Genomic DNA, 15140 nt, shown 5'->3' with positions numbered 1-15140 from the left:
TTCAGGTCATTTGTATTTAATGCATTAAGTCAAATATTGAGATGGTATCTAAATTCAGGTGGGATATACACAAGGTTGTATTTTGGTTGTATTGTGGACTTCAGTTTTCTTTAGCTCCGACCTGAACCTGCATATTGATGGTCTGTTCCACAATCATCCTCTGACCTTGTTTTGGCTCATATTGAGCTGCTTCCTCATTTTCCCCATAGATATAACTAATTTGATTCCTGTATTTTCCATGGCAGGGCTCACAGGTATAACAACCATTGTTTGGGGAAAAAATGTGTTTACAATGTAATCATTGATCTTGGAAAAATTATGTCATGGGATCTCCAGCATCATTTCTAGTATCAAGGCCATATTTTCCAACTATTGATCCTTCATTTCCAATTTTCACATTCCAATTCCCAATAGTAGTTAATGCATCTCTGGTGTGTCTGATTAATTTCAGAGTGAAGAAATTGGTAGATTTCTGTATCACTGGCCTTAGCAGTTGGGGGGTGAATAAAGAATTTACAAGGCTGGCTGATGGTAATTAAAACATTACCAAATTTATTTTTGAACAAGTAACTTGCTTTCATTGCCATGGGTCCAACACAAGCACAAGTCTAAGTTGACCTATGCCTTTTCTCAAGGCATCCTGCACCAGATGGCAGCTTCCCATCATGCAAGTGTGGTGTCTAAAAGGATTAACAAGCCTCTAGAGGGCAAGTTTGCAAGCGATATAAAATGGAACTGACTCTAAGAGTGAAAGCATAATTGTTATAGAAATGACGAAGAAATCACTCGGGAAGTGGTGGGCCATATAAGGGAAACCAGGAGCTCTTCATGAAGGTTTTCCTTTAACAGGATTACGATCCTCCTGAGGAATACTGGGTGGTCACAACTCTGAGATGGACAAGGCAAATGCAGTATCTTTCCAAATTCTTCCTTTAATGTCAGGTAGTGCTTCAACTCAAACACACAGTATATATTCCTCAGAGAAAGGGACCTGAGGGCGTGAAAGTCATGCAATGGTGCGTGGTAGGTACAAACCTCGGCCCAGCCCAAAGGAGCAGTCAAGGCCTCGAAGGGTGGTGTGCTCTGTTCCCTCTCCATTCTCATTTCCTACTGGGCTTAGACAAGTCCGTGGAAGAGAGAGTTTTCAGTCAGTGGAGCTGATGAGACCCCTGGGCCTTGGAGGGTAGATTTGGTTGTACAGTATTACAAAATATGTGTAAGAAAAAAACAGCCCAGGCCTCCCAGCAGCAGCCAAGTGTCAACTGGTCCTGTAGCCTGACCCCTCCATCTAGGTGTTTGACACAGGGAAGGGGATAAGGTGACTGCCGGCCATTGGTATAAGTTTATGATGGAGCAGCATAAGATTTCCCGTGCCCTGCGGACATGTACATAAACATTTACAGCCTCCTCCCCTCAGCCCTGCTCTGCTATAAGCAAGCAGCTGAGAGCAAGTGACAGCTGGGCACAAAATGTCCATGAGACCAGCTATGGGGTCTAATATAATAAAGGCAGTCATTCATTTAGGACCTATTTTCACACAGGAGCAAGAATAAAACCACAAACTTCTATCTCACACTTTAAACAGCAACACTCCAATCTATACAGTTACCTGGACTAAATGTCTTAGTTCAAAACACAGGCCATAGCATCTAAGATTTGAAGTGTGGGAAACATCACCCAGCTCCTTTCTTTCAGTTCACACTCTTGCTGGACGGCAAGACAGATTGCAGAAGATTTCTAACAGAGGCAGAAACAGCTGCAGTGAGGAAGGCAGCTACTGAAGGGAATCCAGGAGCAGATCAAGCCTGCAGAGCGTCAGTGTCCTTTTCTTGTGACGTCTTCTTCCTTTAGGGCAAACTTCCTCCTCAGGGCCTCAGAGATGAGGACAGCAGGGTCTTCCTCTTTCAGTAAGCTCCTGCTCCTGGAGACCCAATAATAGCTTGTGTTTATTAAGTATATAATCCTAGGTGGTATTCACATACATTATCTCATTGAATACTTAAAACAATCCTATGGGGTAGGTGCTGCTGTCTCCTTGTGCAGAGCAAACACTGCAACAGAAAGTTGGTACAATTGGTCTTAAATCACTAATTCTCAGTCAAATGGTGAATATAGAGTGCAAAATCAAGGTAGCTGGTTCCAAATATTATCCTCTTAACTAGAAATGGTTTACTATCTCTTCAAATGACCATGAAGTGGGGGGAAAGTCAATGGCCAAGGAATGGCCTCTAGTAGAAAGCCGGTGTGCCCACCTCCAGCCCTGTCTTCTTGGTAACATTTATCTAGAGGACAAAGTCAGGTCGTGGTTCTCTGCCATCCTGAGCCTGTTTGTTCTGAGGCACCTGATGGGTCTATCTACTACCCTGCCTCTGCATTATAGGAGCTGAGTTTTCAGAGCCAGTTCTCCACATCAAGACCAGTAGGAATATAGTCCACTCCAGACTGGGGTCGGTTAAATTACCCGGATCTCCAGGTACCTGGAAAATAGCTCAGCAATTCTAGCACTTAGATCGTTATGAAAATGGCTGGCCATTAAATTATGTGGGTCAATATTGAACCTTGAAAGCAAAAAACCAGAGGAACTGTAATATTTCTCAATCTTTGTTGTGTCTGGGCTAGTTTTCCAACCATCCTCATCAACCCAGCTCCTCCTAACAAGCCCAAAAAGGGACAAATAGAGAGGCTTGCTAATGAGCCGTGGCATCTGATTCGGGTCAAGGGCAAGTAAGAACGTTTGAAAGTTGGTCTATAAAATATTGTGACCAGAAAAGACAGGCTCTGGGGAACCTGAGCAGCAGCAGCACCCAATGTTGGGAATGGGGAAGACACAAGAGGAAGGTAAAAGTGACTTCCCTAAATGGAACTACTATGACAGAGTAATAACGTTGACACAACATGAAGAATGTAACCAATATCAAACATTTGTGTAGAAATTGTTGAGTGGAACCAGTTTTACTATATATACTTTCATCAAAAATTTTAAAAGAAAAGAGATTTTCCTGAAGGAAGCAATGAGGGAGTTAGTTAAATCTTATCTGGTCTCCAGAAGAAATGGGGCCCAGAAGACAGCTCCTTGCTCAAGGTGAGTCACCTTCCCTTCAACTCAGGAGAGGCCTTCCTGCCATACCTCAGAACGGCTTCATAAGATCTGTGTTAACAATGCCACAGCCCACTGTGGGCTTTGGCCTGGAAGGCTGAGATCTCATACCTGAAGGAACTTACCATATATACTCGAGTATAAACTGAGTTTTGCAGCACATTTTTAATGCAGTTTTTGTGGTAAAGTTAGGCATCTTGGCTGATATTCAGGTTGGCTTATACTCTTGTCTATATGGTACATTTAAACAAGCTCTCCAGTGAGCTCCACAGGGGCGATCCAGGGCTTCTCTGCTAGATAAATACACATTCCAAACTCTCAAAGGACCAAAAACATCTAGAGCTCTATTCCCTGGGAAATCTGATGCAGGAAGTTTCTGAGGTATTCTTTTTAAAAAAAAAAAAATCATTTTATTAGGGGCTCATACGACTCCTATCACAATCCATACACACATCACTGAGGTATTCTTAAACCTGAGCAGTTCTGGTAGGCAGCCAGGTTTACAAACCATTTATGAATCTCAAAAGGCTTATGAATTTGCAGGGTAAACCATTGTATTCTAAAGCAGAAACCCCCAACTTTATTACATTCTCCGTACAAAAAAAAAAGCCCGCCAACTTGAGATATTTGCAGACTTGCAGTCAATAGTATGAGAATTGAGGTGGAGAGGGGTCTCGGGGATGAAAGTTAGATTAGCTAAACCTTTAAGGAGCCATAGTAAATGAACATTTGACGAGTGGCACAATCCAACACAAGGAAAGTGTTGCTCTTCTACAATTGGGACCCCAGGTACTAACTAGCAAGCAGGGGAGTCAGCAAGCTTTGTGAACAGATGACCACGCCTGAGGCTTCACTACATAGAAGGCACTGTGCCCAGCACCTTCAAATTCTACTGGACCACTCCGCCATGAGTGCCTTAAACAATACATGTACCCCGAACCCTCACTGAAGACTCACACATCTTGGCTCTGTTTTATCCGGTGAAAGTCTTTCAAGATCCCCATCATGTCTGCAAAGCTGCTGGCCTTGGACAGAGAGATGCAGTCATCCTCTTCAGACGAGCTGCAGGTGGCTTTGTTTTCTGATTTACAACATTCAGGGCTGGCAGAACAAATCAGGGGGACTGATGGAAGCTCAGGGACCTCTACCTCAGTCTCCTCAGTGATGTCACTAATGACAAAGGAAGTTGTAGAGTGGAATGAGGATCCAAAACAAGGTAAGGGAGAAGAGACATTTGAACTTCCTGGAGATAAGAAATCTGGCGTTAATGAAGCCGAAGCTGAAAGAGAAAACAATAGGCATGGATGGACACTGGTGCCAGGACACAACAGCATCTTTCCCCCACAAGCTCCGCCTACCTTCGGAACATTCATTTCCTGGGCTGCACATCACTACATCTTGAGATCCCAGAAAGATATCTGGCACTAGTCAAGGATCTAGTCCCCCCATTACCCTTCCCACCCATTAGGTCTAAGGCAGCTGTTGACCCCACTGAGCTAATTAAGGGAGGAAAGAAAGACTTGTCTCCATGTAGGCCACAGGGTGCCAACACTCTGTTAGTCAGAACCAAGGCCCGAATTGGTTCTTATTTTCATGAGAACATAGTTGCTGCTTTAAATCCTAATACCTGTGAGTTGGAGAATTGTTCTGCAGAAAATGGATAGTGATAGGCTTCCTAGTTTCTAAAATTTCAAAAGGACTATGTCTTCAAATTTTAAGTTATTTCTGATTAAGAAAAAACTGTCTTTTGGATGACAAAAAAAAAAAAAGCCAAGAAATAAAAGTGGGAAGTTCCAGTGCCATTCCTTAAGGACACTTTTGTATGGGGAAATTAAATGCAACAAGATCTCAAAGAGTGTCATGCTTTCTATGTGCTCCAGCAACTTAGGTTTAGGATCAACTAGTCAATGAACAAGAAATTAGTTGATCTGATGCAAAGGGCTTAAGTGGAGAGCAAATGTTTTGAGAAAGATGAGGGTAACGAATGTACAAATGTGCTTTACACAAGTGATGTATGTATGGATTGTGATAAGAGTTGTATGAGCCCCTAATAAAACGTTTTAAAAAATTAGATGTATAAACTCTTAGGCAACTTGGGTAAGGTCCACCACCTGTGTCCCATGCTTTCTGGTCAGGACAGATTCCCATCCTCGTCCAGTGGTTCTGCCCTAACTGCAGGCACAATGTTACTCTTGGAGAGAGGCCCAGGAAAGGGAAAACAAGAGCTTTAATGGTGCGTGTGTCTGGTAGGGAGAAGGAATGTGTATTTCTCATATGTAAAGGAATGCCACTGAAGGTTTAAGGAAGACGTGATCTTAAAGCCACGTAGAAAAGAATGCTGGCTGGTTTTGTGTGGCCACGAGGCCAGTGAAGATTTTGATTCTAATTTAACAAACAATAATTGATTGTAAAAAGCCAAGGGACATCACAAACTAAGTAGACGTGGGGGCAACCAGAGCCCACCATTTTCTCTATCCTTCTCCTGCCCGACGCCCAGTGGGAAAAGGGACAACCTGCTATATTCTGCCCTGGTTCAGGAGCTCCTACCTGCATCAGCAGCCACAATCTTGGCAATCTGGCTGCGGAGGTGGCTGAGTTCATCCTGCAGCTCTGTGGTGCGGCTTAAGGCTGGCAGGCCTGGCTTCTTCAGGGCCAGGAGCCTCTCCTCAGACCCACGCAGGTTGGGCACTGAGGCGTTCCGCTGCATGACAATCAGAGGGCTGGGCTTCCAGGTGTGCCTCAAGGGACGCGTATCACTCCTGGGTCAGGTAAAGACAAGTTTTCAGTCAGAGAGAGCGCGGCCACTGAACCCCTTCTAAAATTCCTCCGTCCTCTCCTGTAAGAGTAATACAGCCAGGCTCTGCTCCCCCTGAGGCCTGGGGCTACAGTACTGCAGAAGAGCAACAGCTCTTAAAAGTTTCTTAAAATAACTCTGCTGCCTGCTAGCTGGGGTGGAAGGGAGCTCTCCATCCCCCAGCAGACTGGCTACTGCCTTTTTAGCTACCTGACCCGGGCATAGGTCTCCTCTTCATCTGCAGCAATCCAGGCGATGTCAGCCAGGGTTGGCACTGAGGGCACGTCCCTCAGGCACAGGTCAGAGATGTTGGGTAGGGCCTATGGGGAAGCAAAATTAAAAAACAAAACATTTACTGATACCACGAGGAGACAAAAAGCAGGGATGCTAAATATACAGGATGACAGGCCAGAAAGCTTTCTTGGAAGAGGAGCACAGCACTTCTGGCTGGGACTGGCCTGGAAAAAAGCCAGAGGAAAGAGCTCACAAACCCTTCCACATGACTGGAATCGATGGAGGCTGACGAGGAATTTAGGAACTTTGATTCTATGACCAATGATGCCCTTGGAGGTTTTGAAGTAGGTTAAGTAAGGGTTGTATTGGAGCATTAGAAAGACTGCGCTGGCTGCTACGTGGACGCGTATAGGAGGCTGAAAGAGCCCAATTAGCAGGCTGCTGCACCCAACCAAAACAGTGGCTTAGAGCAGACACTGGTGTGTTTATTTAATTCACTTTTTTGCTTTTATTTTTTGGGGAACATTTTATTAGGGGTTCATACAACTCTTATCACAATCCATACACACATCAATTGTGTAAAGCACATCTGTACATTCTTTGTCCTCATCATTTTCAAAGCATTTGCTCTTCACTTAAGCCCTTTGCATCAAGTCCTCTTTTTCTTTTTTCCCCTCCCTCCCCGCTCCCCACTCCCTCATGAGCCCTTGATAATTTATAAATTATATTTTGTCATATCTTGCCCTGTCCGACGTCTCCCTTCACCCCCTTTTCTGTTGTCCGTCCCCCAGGGAGGAGGTCACATGTAGATCCTTGTAATCGGTTCCCTCTTTCCAACCCCCTCTCCCTCTACCCTCTCAGTATTGCCACTCGCACCCCTGGTCCTGAAGGTATCATCCGCCCCGGATTCTTTGTGCCTCCAGCTCCTATCTGCACCAATGTACATCCTCTGCTCTATCCAGACTTGCAAGGTAGTTGATCATGATAGTTTGGGGGGGGGGGGAAGGAGGAAGCATTAGGAACTGTATTCTTAATCGGTGCTACATCTCACCCTGACTGACTCAGCTCCTCCCCTAGACCCCTCTGCAAGAGGATCTCCAGTGGCCGACAAATGGGCTTTGATCTCCACTTTGCACTTCCCCCTTCATTCACTGTGGTTAGATTTTTTTGTTCTGATAATGCCTTATACCTTATCCCTTTGATACCTCAATTGCACAGGTTGGTGTGCTTCTTCCATGTGGGTTTTGTTGCTTCTGAGCTAGATGGCCGCTTGTTTACCTTCAAGCCTTTAAGACCCCAGACGCTATCTCTTTTGATAGCTGGACACCATCATACTTTTAATAGAAATCTAGGGATAAGCTCTCACAGATGTTTCTGCTCCAAATCGTTCACTAAATAGATCAGGGATAAATATCTCTCACTTTTAAATAAGGCACCTGGGATCTACAGATCTAAGAGGTGCTGTGGAAATATACCTCAAAGATAGATCCAGATTGGTTCTGAGTGCCCCGTTATTATTTGCAATTTAAAGTTGGTACACATCAAGAATTTAGCACACAGTGTCAGGCATATAATATGTGCTCAGCAAATGTCAGCTAGTGTGGCATCCTACATCTGGCCCAAAGATAGGAGAGGGCAGAACCCAGTGAGAGGCACCCTCTGTGGAGTTGGTCACACGCTGGCCTACCCACTCTCAGACCACCTGGATAACTGGCGATCCGGGTCATGAGATACTCTTTCCAACAGACTGACTTCCAACCCCATTCCTGACATTCTAACTCCAGCTCCTGCACAACCTTCTGTATATAATCTGGTCCCTTCATTGATTTCCACCTGGGCCCATGTCCTTCATGCATGTATTCTGGTCTCCTCTGTATAGGTCGGAACCAGAATTCTTTCTCTTGTGTTTCAGCTCCCCTAAAGCACAGATTTTAAGCATCTAGTCTGGAGCTCCTCAAGAGGGAGGAGCCATGGGAGCTGTCCATTGTAAAATGGTTCACAGTGACCTGGACCTGGCTGGAGTCACTGCTGCAGAGTGGGCACTAAAAGCCCCCTGGATAAAGTACCAAGTTTGAACCAGCACAGGAGTGGCCAGGAAGAAGACTGAGAGACAGGCAGGAATGGCCTCAGGGAAATATTAAACACAGCTGGCTGAGTGGCTGCTCGGAACACCAGTGCTCCACTTGGAGACACACACATAATGCCTGTCCCATGCTGAGGCATGCCAGGGTAGCAAGTGAAAACCTCAGGACACAGACATCATGAGTCCCAAGATCTGACCCAGGGCCTCAGGGCCTGCTTGATAGACTCAACTGCTGGAGCTGAATGAAATGAGAATCGTTTCCCACAGGCAACAGGGACACGATTATTACTTTATAGCCACACTGGTCATTGGACTGTTGTGGTCAGAGGTGTGCCTACCTAATCAAGGAAGGCGCAGTGACTAGAACTCATTAGAAACACTTAATATTTATTGACAGAACAAAACCACAACCAGGAGAGGAGTCTGCCTTGGCAATGCCAAGTGCCAAGAGTAAAAACATTGCTGTCCTCCCAAAGCCAGAGCCTCTGCTCTTCCTACCTTCCTTCCAGGTACTCACCTCAAAGGAGGCCCGGGGACAAGGCTTCAGGGGCAGGTTGGTTCCAATTCTTCGCACGACACTGCGAGCAGCCCCATGAGGCTTGTTTTGCCAGATTGGGATGGTCTAGAGGAGAGACAGACAGAAAGAGTCACAACCCTCTCCTCAGCAGGCAGAGTTCCTCCATCCTCGGGACAGGGCACTTCCAGCCCTGTTTTAAGGGCAAATCCCCCTGTTACCCACCTCACCTGGGCCAGCCACCTAAGGGTGGTGCCTTTCCTTAGTCCAAGGCTAAGAGGAGTAAAAAAAAATAACGGGTGTGGGGTCATCTTTAAACCCTCATCTACTCTTGCAGAGTTGTTGCTGCCCCCATAGAGAGCTGTAGTCTCTGAGATGCACGGGGCCAGGTCTGCCCTGTCCTATAGAGTGCTAGGAGTCAGAATGGACTCAATGTATCGAGTATAGTACAGCATAGGATTGGAACAGGATAGTGGGTTCTCCAGGGTTGCCACCCTTTCCTCTGTACAGAAAAGCAGAAAGAGATAGGCTCCTGACAGCCATAAGCTCATGGCTGGCTCTGCCTGGGAGAAAGCTGGAAAGGTGGACTTCCTCTAGGGGCAAGGCAGAGGGAGCCTGGCATCCCAGAGCTGGCACAGTACTTCAGTAGGCGCAGGGCTGAGCCTTTCCTCATGGATGCCCCTTACCACATTGGCGTCCATCTCCGACATTGTGACTGGCTCCTGTGCTGGAAGGGCAAGGCAGCCACAGGGTAGTTCCGGGGTCTCCAAGGCAGGAGGCGTGGCTCCTTCATATCAGGCCATCTTGAGGAACACACTTTCCTTCCTGTGAAACAACCCCCAGAGTGGGGTATTGGATGGTCAGCCCCACCCCCACCCCCAGCTAAGTCCTGCAGAGCCATGACAAACAGCAAGGCAGCTGAGCTTTTCTGACATTTCACGGGGGAGAAAACCAGCTCAAGAGGTGGTCCTCATACCATCATGGCCTCTCCAATTTCACTGAAAAGTTCTGTCTCATTTGCTGGGCAAGGCTAGCCAACCCTGGGAGCCTTCTTGAACCCTTAGGTTTCCTGAGGCAAGACTTGATGGAAGTAGCATCCCTACAAAGCTCATGGGAAAGCCAGCTGTAGGTAGCATTGAAACCCAGCAATCACTTTGAAAGCTGAAAAGTTCTGCCTGTGCCACCATGCCTAGCACTGCTGTTTCCCACCAGGGGGTGGGGCAAAATAGAGACAAGGAGAGAACCGCTGCTTTTGCCAGTCAGCACTACACTGAGAAGAGTCCCAAAATCTTACCCTGGCCCAGCCACCTAGTGGCTCTGCAGGCAAGTCAGTTCACCTTCCTGAACACTGCCTCTTCTCTCTGTGATAAGCAGGGCTTCCAACAGTTGGGTCCCCTGTTCAGAACTTACATTTCTAGCCAATATAAGGAATCAATCTGTATTTTGGCAAGATCCCCAAGAATCACCTGGAGTTTTGTAAGGATTACCTGGGACTCTTGTTAAAATGTAGATTCTGAATATTGACAGGAAATAAATATTCTTAGCAAGGGATGGAACTGGAATGAACTTGTTCAAAGCCCTGGTAAAAGGGGGAAAGAATAGTTACCGTGCCAGGTTACTTTGAAGGTCAAACAATGAAATGGAGGATTTTAAAGTGCTTAATGAACTGTATGATGCAGATGGGTAGGGTCAGTGCTGACACCCTCTTCACAACTGCCCCTGTCGTAGTGAACAGATGCAATCAACGAGCACATTCCCTGGTCTTCCCACATCAATGCTGCTAGCCTCTCTGCTGGACACTGTAGAGGGGTCGTTCTCAGCCTGGGGGTCCAATGACCCTTTCACATGGGTCGTCTGATTCATAACAGCAAAATTACAGTTATGAACTAGCAACAAAAATAATCTTATGGTTGGGGGGGTTCACCACAACATGAGGAACTATATTACAGGGTGGCATTAGCAAGGTTGAGAACCACTGCTGTAGAGGCTATGCTATACGAAAACAACCAGGCCCTCAAGACCTCACTCAAGCAGGGAGAAAGGACCGGAGTTCATAATTCTACCAGAGGCACAATGTCACTACCTCGCGGAAGTTTGAATTTGGAAGAAAGGCCTAGCGATCTACTTCTACCAGGTCATAGCGTTGACAGTTCCATGGAGCACAGTTCCACTCTGCAAACAGGGGGTGGCCAACTCGATTGCGACTGTTTCCTTCTGGAGAGGCATGCTAAGGCAGGTAGCCAGGTGAGCTCAGCTGTATAGAGCCCAAGGTCCCATGGTGAGAAGGGCAGAAGAGCAGCAGCCAAGAAAGGTCCAGGCGAGCCGAGGGACATGACGTGCCTACAAAGTCAGCAGCAGAAGAGGATGGTCCAGCTACCAGAGGTAGCCTGAGACCTGGGCCATGAGGCTGGGGAATGCTGAGAAGTCACTTGCGGCTGAGAAGTCACTTGCGGCTGTGAAGAAGGGACCGATTGAATAGCTCTTTTAGAGCTCTCCACCCTCAGGAGACAAGGTACCATGAACTTTATGATGCAGATGGAAAGGAAAGTGGAGAGTGGAAGGGACGTGTCTCACGTCCCTCAGGAGCCATGCTAGTGGAAAGCACCTAAAGCCCAGTCTAGGTCTTACTGCCACTCTGCAGAGGTTCCACCTTCTCGCCTCTGTTACCAGAGATCCTTGGAGTGCGAGGCTCAGTGCTCAATGCCAGTGCCTGTGGGAAGCTCCTGTCTCAGTGCTTCTCTCTGTTGCTCCTCACACATCACTCAGTACGACTACTTTCCTCTCTGATCTCACTGCCAAAGGCTCAGCTGGGCCTAACATAACCCACAGCCTGAAGGAGCTTGCCTCCCTGCCTGGCCTACACCGGCCTTTTAGTGGCTGGGCACACCACCTCTAAGCCTTTGTCCACCCTGCTCCCTCTGTTTGCAAGCCCAGCACCCCTTTCACGGTCTTCATTCCTACTCCCTGTTCAGAGCTCAGTTCAAGCAAAGCTTCCTTTGCCCCCTCAGGGCCAAGTCTTTCACTTTTCACACCACAGCACCCCCATTTCTTCTGAATCCTCTATTAATACTAGTGAGGTAACTGGTGCTTGTGCCCCAGCCACATCACAAAGCCCGCCTAGCGCGCGCCTGTGCGCGCGCTCTCTCTCTCTCAAGGCTTACTGCTACCTAGTTGATTCGGACTTACAGCAACCCTTTGGGGCAGGATAGAACTACCCCGCCCCCCGTGGATTTCGGAGACTGTAACACTTTACTGGAGATAGTACGGTGCGGTTGGTGGTTTTGAGCTACTGACCTTGAAGTTAGCAAGACCCATAACCACTAAGCCACCAGGGCTCCCGCCTAGCACACAGTAACCGCTTAACGACCGTTTGCTGAGTTAAGAAGTGAATAAACCAGAGACCACCGACTTAGCCTTCAAAACCTTACACGCAAGTGTCACAGGCTATGAAGGCTCTTCCCCAAGTCCGCCACTCCCCAGGGTTGGTTCTCACCCCTCGGCGCTCCCACGACCCGGGGAGGTGGTTATTCTGTTTACTCAAGGTCTCCCTTGGGAGACTAGACCCTCGGCCAGAGCTGGGCCTGTCATTACACTTGGGTGCCGGGCGCCGTGCTCAGTTAAAGTTTGCCGAGCGGACCCGCGATGGGAGACCAGCGAACCCGCGGTATCCAGCGGCTGCTCTGGGTGCGAAGGCGGCTGCGGAGCTCGGTCCCCGGCCGGGGATATACCTCCCCTCCTCCGCGACTGCTCGCGTCGACCAGGGCCAAGGTCGGCCAAACTCGCACAGGCGACCCACAGGCCAAGGACGGAGTGAGCGGGATGGCCGGGCCCGGTCAGAAGGGGTGAGGAGTCGGCAGAGGAGACGCAGTCGGAAGGAGAGCCTGGCCACCGTTTGCCGGGTGACTCAGGACCAACAACTCCCCTCCGGAGACTCAGTTTCCCTCCTGCCAAACGAAGCGGCCAACACCGGCTCCCGCGAGAACACGCGCGGGAACAGGAGCCGCGGGCTCTGCACAGCACCCAGCACAGAGACCGACTATACGGCCCGACCGGCAGGCTGCACGCGTGCTCCTGCAGGGACACACGCACCTTTTCTCACCTCAATCTTGCTCCCGGACTGACTCACCTCACGGCCCCTCCTACTACGGCGGGCCGCCCGGCCTCACAGCCTTCACTTCCGCTGGTCTGCCCACCCCCGGAAGCGATCCTTTGCGCCTGCGCACCGCGTCGTGCCCCCGGCACGCCTCCAGAGGGCGGGTCCGTCGCGGGGGCGGGGCGAGCGCTGCCCTGCCGGGGCGGGAAGTGACAACTCGAGAGGCCCAGGGAGGAGACACGCCCCCTCGAGGCCACGCCCCTCCCGCCGCTCGGAGCGGGAGCTCAGGTTTATTCCTCTTAGAGAGCTGGTTGGCTGCGTGCTCGTTCCCGCCTCTTTCCCTTTCCCAGTTTCCTAGGACTTTTGAAAGCTTAGAGTCCCAGCTTTATATCGCAGCTCGGACCTTGAAACGATTGGTGTCTCCTTCCCAGCGGCATAGCCACGGAAAACAGCGCCAATGGCAAGCACGAAGATTGTGCCCCTGTCCCGACACCTGCCACCCTATTTGAGAGAATTTGACGGTCGGTCGAATCAACTCAAAAGTACAAGTCAGGCGCGCTCCTCTTACTTTCCACGTGATAGCACTACATGAAAATGACAATGTCACTTTCACTTGCTTTCAGTAACGAGGATTGGTCTCTGACATACTCAGTCATCTTCCCTTTCTACACAGCAAACAGGATCCCCGTCTGCCTCGACCCACGAAGGCTCTCCAATACGAACGCATTCGTTTGAACTCGTTGAGTGTTCTCACAGCTGGTGACGGAAACTGCGGTCACTAGACACTGCTCCGTGACGCCCCGGTCAAGTGACTTCCTGGACACATGCTAGACCTCTCTCCCTGCACCGCGCCTGCTGCAAACGTCAGACTCTTCGCCCTGGCATTCATGCCCCTCTCGCTCTGGTGCTGCCCTGCCTCATCTCGCCCTGGTCTCCATCAGTTAGTTCATGCATCCCTCCAGCACTATTCTGTCCCAGGAAAGGAAGGGGCTGCGTTACCTGTCTTGGGCTGTGCAGCACCTCCTTCCTTCTCCACAGCCCTCTCTTCTGACTGCTGCCCTCAGCGCTAACGGTCCCGCTTAGCCTTTATGTCTCTCTCTCACACATACACACACACACTTTGACTTGCTGTCTTGGAGTTGATCCTCACTCATGCTGACAGCTATAGGACAGAATAGAACCGCACCATGGGACTTCCAAGGCCATGATCGTTACAGAATCTCTACAGCAGGTCATGAGTTTGAACCTGACCTTTGGGTGAGTAGCCAGGAGCTTAACCACTATGCCATTAGGACTGCCCACATACATCCAAGATCGATCCAGAGCTATCGATCCAGAGCCTGCCTCAGTGAATTTCTTGATGTGCATGACACGATAGGTATGGGAAGCAGATTCTGAGGGGACACGATAGGTATGGGAGGCAGATTCTGAGGGGTCCCTGTTCCTACCATGCTCACTAACCCACTCCCTCTGTGCTTGAGCCGCAAACCCTAATCTCCCTGACAGCTGATTCCTGCATCACATCTCTGCTGTAGCACATATGCCCTGAGGCCTGTCTCAGGCTCTGCGCAGCCCCATGTCCACTTCAGAATCTTTCTCAACAGAGCCTGGGGCAGCCACACACTGGCTGTAGTTAGCCATGAGTTGCCACCTCTATACCATCTCAAGTCGTAGTGAGTCTATCATAGATATAGTTTAGATGTCACCCTGGCCCACTGGTGACAGATAAGATAGTCCCCAAAGGCACCCCAGCTCCAATTTGCACTCCACCTATCTGCTACAGGGGATGAACTCCATCCACAGGATAGACTGGGCGTTGTGCTCAAAGGGCAAAGGACTGAGCTACTCAGACTGCAATCTTACTGCAGGATGAGCTGGGGACGGGAGAGGGGAGTGGTAGAGAGGCCAAAGGAGAGCCGCTGGGGTCCCTCAAGGCACAGTATGGGGGAGACAGCTTTAACGGGATGGGGAGCAGGCCTGGGAGTCACAGGCTGGTGGTTGGTGGCTCAACGTGGAGTGGACTCTCCTAAAGCTGCAGTTGGGTGCGAGTTTGCTGGCATCAGCACTCTGATAAGATGATGGAAGTACCGAGAGGCTCGGCATCCACCCCCCACTGGCAGGGGCCTGGATTTCCAGCGCATCTCTCCGGACATAAAGAGCCTGGCCGAGCTGGCTGGCTGGTGCCTCACTAGTCTGACGGCCAAGGGGCTGAGGCATCCTGGCACAGATTTTCCTTCCCAGCTCAGGGAAAACAGCCAGGAAATGAAGTGGGGGCACAGGGCAACCCCCCACCCTGCCACCCCAAACAAGACACAGGCTTTGGAG

At 49.3% G+C, this 15140-nt stretch overlaps 1 protein-coding gene across 4 annotated transcripts; it reads right to left on the bottom strand.

The window, feature by feature from the left end:
- Positions 1 to 912: 912 nt before the first annotated feature.
- On the bottom strand, positions 913 to 12930 carry MTFR1L (mitochondrial fission regulator 1 like). 4 transcript variants are annotated; one of them, XM_075552651.1, is made up of 7 exons: positions 12849 to 12930; positions 9409 to 9547; positions 8726 to 8830; positions 6102 to 6211; positions 5645 to 5856; positions 4055 to 4376; positions 913 to 1921 (listed from the first exon to the last, which is right to left on the bottom strand). In XM_075552651.1, the coding sequence occupies exons 2-7, from the start codon at positions 9430 to 9432 to the stop codon at positions 1816 to 1818; spliced, it is 879 nt and encodes a 292-aa protein (XP_075408766.1). In that variant the 5' UTR covers positions 9433 to 9547; positions 12849 to 12930; the 3' UTR covers positions 913 to 1815. The 4 variants fall into 4 exon arrangements, with proteins under 4 accessions (XP_075408766.1, XP_075408758.1, XP_075408772.1 ...); XM_075552643.1 differs by having other exon boundaries at positions 12812 to 12923; XM_075552657.1 differs by having other exon boundaries at positions 12822 to 12915.
- Between the last annotated feature and the right edge of the window lie 2210 nt (positions 12931 to 15140).

This window comes from Tenrec ecaudatus, chromosome 1, assembly GCF_050624435.1.
Source record: "Tenrec ecaudatus isolate mTenEca1 chromosome 1, mTenEca1.hap1, whole genome shotgun sequence".
NCBI lineage: Eukaryota > Metazoa > Chordata > Mammalia > Afrosoricida > Tenrecidae > Tenrec > Tenrec ecaudatus.
Note: the sequence above shows the minus strand (reverse complement) of the source record. Positions and strands in the feature narration are given on the sequence as shown.